Genomic DNA, 7,961 nt, shown 5'->3' with positions numbered 1-7,961 from the left:
TTCTCCCTCTTGCTGCCTTGAACTGTAGTTTCTGATGCACTATACTGATGTAACTACTCTTACAGTTTCCTGCTGCTGTGTTGCTGTCTAATCACATATCTTATCACATCCTTCTACTCATAATAGGCAGGAACAAAGTGAGAAAAACCTTAACACTTTCATATTTTGGTTTGAATCAGCAGGCAGCCACACAGGGTTTGAGGTAATCGCTTAATAGATTACACAGCCTTGCTTTCACTTTGCTACACCTTTTTGTCCTATCTCTTGCTCTAATACTCTTTCTGTACCTCACTTGTGTTAATATGGCACACAGTACTCATGCAACACTGGTAAAAAGTCACATTCATTCTTTTATTCTCTTCATTTTAAAAGGGAGTGATATCAGAGTCAGCAAAGCTGCTAAAACAAACATAAAGACAAACATTACAGAGAAGAGAGGACAGAGTTTCCCTCACTTACCTTCATCATATACAGTATAAATACAGTATATACACACGTGCAAGCTTTACATAAAAAGGCAGCAAGAAGAAGAGAGTGAATGTGTTGGTTAAAAACTGAAAAATCGTGTTGTAAAAGTGTTCATGGTTGGTGTAATGGTCCTGTTATGGGGATGGGGGATTTTTCCACTAGAATGGATGCAAATGAAATTGTATTCCACTTTCAGTCTGTCAGGTTTGTCCTGGCTCTCACAGCTCATCTTTACCCCCCGAGACCCTGTCTCTTCCTCTGCTCCTCTCCTTTGGTGCTTGGCTCCGAGCGTTCCTGCCGGCAGTGGCGCTGCCCTCTGCCTCCTGCTCGTCCTTTTTCACCACACTCTGTCCATCTGCAGCCCACAGGGCCTCCGCCTCCTCTCGCTCCTGGGGGAGAGAGACAAAAGTGCAGGAATGACACATAAAGTATTTTATTGTGGCTACTGTGACATGAAAAAGCAAGTTTGGAAGTAACTGATTACATTTACCTTTATTTGGGTTATCCTTGTACTTTCTGGACAAATATTCTGAAACCAGTTATTTTAATTTTTCTTGTTTTTTTGTGCTAAGTGAGGATGCTCCACCTACATAATAGCTGTTTTCCTCTATTATGGTGAGACTATGTAGCATTTGCTGAACCTTCCCCTCTGCGTCCACAAGGGACGACTGTGGATAACGGTAAGTATTAAAACCTAGTATAAGAGTAGCACAGTAGTCGAGAGGAATAATAAAATCAGAAAACTGACTTAGTAATGTCAGTTACAGCAATATTTATTCAGTCTTTACCTAAACTTTGCTAGCATTACCTTCTGGTCATAGCAGACTAAGTAAGGCTGCAGCAGTAAAACCTGTGAGAGAACTGATCTAATTAAGAGTGTGTTTTCTGGTTTGTGAATTTAACTTTCCATCTTTAAGAAGAAGAATGCGTTATTTCTTCTTTTAAAAGTTACACAGTCTCACTTTAAGATGAGTTTAACAGTCTGCATGATGCTAAATGTTAGCCAGCACTGAACTGGGTAAGATACTGTCACTGTTTAAAGATTATTGTTTGGCTCAGCTAATACACAGCTGCTGACTGGCGCAGCATCTGGCATATCTGTTGTTTTAACAAATGAGGACACTGCAAAGTTTCTTGCAAAATGTGATTCCTACAAAATGACAGATTGTGAAAATTCAGTTGAAATTATAATGCTTAAGAATCCTTGCTTTACAAATCGATATGGCTACTGAATGATTCATCATTTTCCCCAGTGAACGTATGATGACGCTAAAGGACACTGATGTGGTGTTATCACAGACCAGGTACTGTGAATGACAAAACATGAAAACAGCCACCAAATTTGCATTGGGCTCTGTCTCCAGCTGGTCTTTCCCAACACTGGTGTCACAACATCAGAAACAACATAACTACAGATGACAGGTTCGACCAGAGGAGGAGGACACTGCTGAGTGTTGAGTGTTGTCATAATGCTCACCATGTCCCTGTAGAGCTTCTCCTTTGTAAACCACAGGGCCAGCGAGCACCGCCGGCCACTGGTCACTGCAGTAACACCGTGGGGATTTACTGGACCTGAGGAAAAGCCCACCAGTCTACCGCAGCTTGGTTTGACTCGAGCCTGGAGACATAGAGCAGGAGGGAAAAGTTTAAAGGTCAAAATCCAAAGTCCAACAAATACTCTGATGCAGGTTTAAAAGTCACAAAATGAAATGATTTCTGATATCAAAAACCTGGGATCAAAGGTTGAAAAGTGACTTACTGTTACAGTCTTGGCATCCCTGTTAGTGAAAAACAACTCCCCACCATCAAAGTTGTCATTCACGTAGAGAATGGCACTGTGAGAGAAACAGATTTGAGGTGCTTGATAAAATGAAATAACAATAATAATAATAATAATAATAAAAAGTGGTAATATCACTTGATTCAAGAAGAAAAAGTTATTTATTGGAATAAAATGGCATTATATGCATCTTTGAGTTGTATTTATATAAAAAGTTTAAGACACTACATGAATTATTAATTACTGAGTGAGATTATTTTTGTGTACCTCAGGTCTCTGTGTATGAATGCTGGTGGTTCCCTCCAGCACTGCTTGGTCTCTGGCTCCAGGAGACAGTTGTCAACATGGACAGGATGAGACAGGTCCAACCTGCCCTCCTGGTCACCTGATAGCATAGAAAATCAAACAAACTATTTTACTTAACTAAAAGAACACATGTAAGTTCACAGTAGCCGAACTCTGTGAAACCCTGTAGCTCTTCTAGTTCCACGAGAGCAGATGAATTCAATTTTTTTCCTAGAAAGTAATAATGACCTCCCTTCAGAGAGATATGGATAATGTTGGTGTTACCTGCGACAGCACTGCGGCACACCAGGTGTGTGAAAGAGACAAAGAGTCCTGAGGGGCTCCTGAAGTAGGAGTGCAGCAGGACTCTCACCCGCTCCCCCAGCTCATGTAACAGCCTGGCATGTGATTGGTTGACAAGGCCTTCCTGAGCCAACTGAGAAAGAAGTGGATATTATGCCCCCCCCAAAAAAATTAAATTCATAAATTATGGTCAAGCACGAGAACACCGCTGCACACCATAATAATATGATACTTAAATTGATTCACATTTAGTTGATTCACTTTGAGGTTTTTACACATAATTTGTCTGCTTGTATCATCTGCGGTTCACCCACCTTCACAGCCCTGAGCACAGTCAGGCCTTCAAACGTCTCATGAGGTGTGTGCGGAGACCGTCGTCCTCGGTAACCATCTCCAGCTGATGCAGCAGCCTATCAGAGACAAGAGGAAATGGAAGGTTGAGAGTGCTCCTGATTCTCTCTGATAAAACGTGACTTTTTAACCATCTGAACTTACTGTTGCTAACTGCAATATTTTGTCACATTCCTTCTCAGTCATGACTCCGTCCAGTACCACACGATTGGTCCCGTTCAAAACCTCGTCATCCATGGCGATGGTAACACCCACCTGAGGGACTGCACCACCTGGAGAGAGGACAAATTAGAAAGGGTGAGGGGAAACTGGTAAATTATAAACTGCTACAGACTAAACACAAAACAGTAGAATGGCTGTCTTACCTGAAAAAAAGCCACTGTCATCCACTTCCTCCTGCTGCTCTCCCTCTTTCATTTTCTCGTTCATTTTCTCTTTTTCAGCTCTGACAGTAAAACACATAAGATACTCAGTCAACATTACATTCACTTTTATTGAAGCTCAAGTGACTGAATCGTTTTTCTTCCTGGCTGTCTCACCTCCAATTCTCCCTCAGCGATTCAGGTACAACATCTTCTGGAGTCCAAAAATCCTTCATGGAAAAATATTAAACTCTTTGAGGATAAGGTTTAAAGGTCTTCCTCGTGTGCACTGAAATACTGTTTATTTGGCATCAATACTTACTGGGTCGGTGAAACTGAAGTCAAGGTTCTCCATACCAAAATACAGTAGCTTCTTCTCCTGCAAAGAGCGACTGACGTACGTGACAATCTCCTGTATGACAAATACACACAAACTTGTGGTCAAACATGAGAATTAAGTTGAATTTGAAGTCTATGTGTGAATGTCTGAAATGACTTAACAGTGATACTTCACCTCCCTTTATGGTTTAAGAGAGGACATGTATGTTGGACAAAAATAAATTTAGTACAAATTACTGGAGTTTTTAGCCACACTGTGCTGAGAAACCGGTCAATTATGAACCTTCAAGCTGAAGAGATTTATGGATTAAGAGAATAAATCAAGGAACTTAGATCATTATTATCACCACAGTGGTGATTTTAATATCATGGACCCTGAGTGGTACCTGAGCAGGCTGTGTGCCTTGTGACTCTGTGTCTCCTCCTAGTGTCTCATAGTAGAGCTGCAGGTTGTCCAAAGAGTCCTTGTCAGAGGGGTAAAAGAGGAGAAGAGAGCGTAGAGTCTGCACTGCTCCACTAATATCACCAGCTGTTGGGAAGCAGGAATGCAGAATAAAGAATAAAGTGGCACTTCAAAATGAATGTGATATGATACTGAGGTAAAGAAAATTCATAGGAGGATGACATCAGGAACTTTAAACCCTGACCTTTAAATTGTGCAATATGCAGATGCTCCAGCTGTGTGGGGAGGAAGTCCTCCTGAGCAGAAATCCTTCCAGGTCGTGTAGCTACCTGAGTCACACAGGACTGCCGGCACGAGAGCAGGGAGAGAGAAAGAGCTAGATAGGAAAGAAAAATAACAAAAATGGATGCTGTATTTTTTTCTCTCTGTGTGACAAAGCAAAACATTCAGGCTGCAGTCTTTATTATTATTTTTTTTCTTACCTGCAGCCTTCTCAAACACGCCATCAACGCTATCCACTCCCCTGTCCTCGGGCAGCCGTTGGGAGGCCACCTCACACTGTGCCCTGCACTCCTCTGTCTGCCGCAGTGTTTCATTCACACACACTTTCCATTTGTCTGCTGCTTGCACCCAGTCAGAGGAGGCCTCATACTGGACTGCAGCATCATACAGGACCTGGGTTTGATGGATATGAGAATAATACAGCTCAGTTAAAGACAAAGATGCTGCCAGACTGGCTTTCATTTTAAGAAAATAAAAACATAAAACTGCTCTGTTAATTAAAAGATAAATTAGGGATACACAGATAAGCGGATGCCATTACACGGACCATTTAAGCTTATTTCAGACAAGCCTAATCATGTTATAACAAGTATGTCTTAATAGACATAATAAGTTGCTCAGACAGACGTCTTCATTGAGTAAAACCAGGTTTGGACTGCATGGTTGGATAACAAGAGAGTGAAGGTGAGAGAGAGAGGAATTTAGTCCCTCAGGCCATAGCTGGCTCTCCATAGATACATCTCCAAAATATTTCTCTTTGAATACACTTAGATAACTTTGAACTTTACTCACCCAGTGCTTCTCATTCTCAATCTCTCTATCCTGGAAGGCCTCCTCGGTCACTCCTTCCATCCTCCTATACTTCTCAATGTTGTTCCTCATTTCTAGGTGACTGGGGTTGGCCACAAAGTAGGTGTGAGCTGCTGATGCTGCCCTCTGCAACTTTTCCAACTGATGTGGATGAAGAGGAGAGTGTGAATGAAATGTGTCATAGAAAGACAGGAGTGATGCTGAATCATTATTAGATTTAGAAAAGCACAGCACTGACATTAAGATGCTTGATTCTAAATAACACTTGCCAATGAGCCAATATGCACGTCTATCAGAAGTGATGAGAACAGCTTACCTTGTAGTATGTAACCTGCAGAAAGTTGTAGGGGTTGCGAGAGTCAAATTCATATTCTATGTCTGTAGAAACAGGGAGCTGCCCAGCAGGGGTGATGGAGCGTCCTATACAGAACCTCAAACACTCAGCCCTCTGCTGCACCCAATCCAAGAGCCAGAGGTCCCACAGACTCCCCTCCTCCGAGTCTAACAAAACAGAAAACATGAATCATTTTTGGAAGTGAAATATACCATCAAACGTTGTCTGTCATTCATACAAAGACTGATGATGTCTTAATTATAAATACTGTACACACTGATAGTAACAGTTTAAATGACACATGAAAACTATGACTACTATTAATAATTCTATTATTACTTGTGCATTAATATAAAGGCAATATTTTCTTGTAGCAGCTGGTTGTGGTGGAACTATTTTTTTTTTAACTATGTTACAATTATATGACTGTGTGTCATAACTATTTTCATAATTCACATTTATATTATTCTAGGCCTCTCTGATTTTGCGATGAACTTGCCTTCTGCTGTTGAGGTCATGCTCATATTTAAGCCACAGACTCAGACACTGAGAACAAGGGAAGCTGCCAGTGACTTCGTAGTAATTTAGTTTCCCACCAGTAATTATCCTTGATGCAAAGCAGTTACTTTAGCTAACTGCTAGGCCTAGCGCTAGTGAAAAAGAAAGGGAAACAGCTAAATGTAATAACTTAAAGCAAGTTGTTTTATGAATTCATGAATACTTTAATAGATGCATCCACTGCAGGTTTGGAACCGCAGTAACAGGACATGGCAAAGTAATGAAAGTTAAGTATTACATTGAATTTACATGTTACTGACTCTATGTATCATACTTTGTATCATTCAAGTGTGGATTTAATTCACTTAAATGACTGAATAACTATTGAACAAAATCGTAATAGTAAATCTGGCACACCACTGACTCCACGTAAGAGCACCCAATCACTACACCCTAACTGCACACACACACACATACAAACAAACAAACAATCACACACATAATATGTGATACTTCATAATTTACCTAGTTTATAGAGTGCCTCTTTCCCTGCTGACAAACAGTCATCATGACACTGCCTGCGGACCCTGAACAGTGATTGCTTGGTCACGATGGATTTCTCCAGCAGCTCCGCAGCCTTACTCCACTCCTGACCAAAGTAGGAACGTACCCCGCTGTAATACAAAAAATCATACGGCTGCAGAAGTGACAAAACATTAGCGCTGCCCGGAGTTGCTGCGGTAACATTAAATAATCCTAACATAATAAAATGAAACGCCACGTATACAGTGAATTGATCAGAGAGGAGCGCCATGGTCCGAGAAGCAAACCCTCCGTGGTGGAGACGGAGCTGGGAGACCAGGAGGAGGGACTATGGAAATATTTAGGGAGAGAAAGAGACTGTAATCCAGAAAGTTTCCTCCCGTTTGAGGAGAGTAGGAACTGTCATTTCATGGGGTGTATTCACCGTTTTTCCCCGTTAACGTCTCCGACTTGTAATTTCATTAGTTTAAAACAAATTAAATTCAACTAATTGACTTGTTTTAAGCTAATTCACGCTACATCATGTGTTTAACAGACAATTAGCCTGCAAACTCTCGAGACGTTGTAATTCTTCAATGTAGCCGCGAGAGGCAGCAGTTGGTTGGATTTAACCACAACGGACGTTACCGTAAATATACAAATAAAACAGGATGAAAGAGAGGTCCGACAACAGTCGAACAAAACACAAAACGTGAAGCCTTTTTATATATAGTCTGTGGTACAAACTTTGCACACAAACTGAAGTCCAATGCAATAGATTGGGGGGTATGTTTCGCTTATTGCAAATTAATATTGTCCAACATAAAAACAAGTGTTAGCAGATTGAGTATTTGAAAATGAAATGTCACATCTGTTTCATTTTCATTTTCAAATCGTTGAAAATTTGCATTTTAATTTTAATCGTGAATTTAATATGGCTTGTATAAAGGAAAAACCAGGTGACTTTGCTTAGAAGAAGTGAGTGGAAATACTCATGTAAAATACAAGCCGCTTAAACTTGTACTTAAGTAAATGTACTTAGTTAGCAAGTTAATCATTGATCAATAAGTTATTATAAGCGACTTCCCACATTTGGACATAAATTTAACCTAAGACTTTGCTTTGGTGGATGAGATATGAATGTGTAGCTTTACTGCGTTACAAAATCACTACTGGTGCAGATATAACGTAGTTTACGGTATCGGGACGGCAGCCCGTCGGCGT

The 7,961-nt window shown here is 40.7% G+C and overlaps 1 protein-coding gene across 1 annotated transcript; it reads right to left on the bottom strand.

The window, feature by feature from the left end:
• Positions 1-354: 354 nt before the first annotated feature.
• p3h3 (prolyl 3-hydroxylase 3) lies at positions 355-7,048 on the bottom strand. The gene is made up of 16 exons (XM_041044185.1): positions 6,741-7,048; positions 5,700-5,884; positions 5,366-5,524; positions 4,774-4,966; positions 4,536-4,667; positions 4,275-4,417; positions 3,872-3,961; positions 3,727-3,779; positions 3,553-3,632; positions 3,332-3,459; positions 3,151-3,246; positions 2,819-2,969; positions 2,516-2,633; positions 2,228-2,303; positions 1,946-2,086; positions 355-857 (listed from the first exon to the last, which is right to left on the bottom strand). The coding sequence occupies exons 1-16, from the start codon at positions 7,027-7,029 to the stop codon at positions 687-689; spliced, it is 2,205 nt and encodes a 734-aa protein (XP_040900119.1). The 5' UTR covers positions 7,030-7,048; the 3' UTR covers positions 355-686.
• Between the last annotated feature and the right edge of the window lie 913 nt (positions 7,049-7,961).

This window comes from Toxotes jaculatrix, chromosome 8 (genome assembly GCF_017976425.1).
Source record: "Toxotes jaculatrix isolate fToxJac2 chromosome 8, fToxJac2.pri, whole genome shotgun sequence".
In the NCBI taxonomy this organism is placed as follows: Eukaryota; Metazoa; Chordata; class Actinopteri; family Toxotidae; genus Toxotes; species Toxotes jaculatrix.
This window is presented reverse-complemented; position numbering and strand designations above follow the sequence as displayed.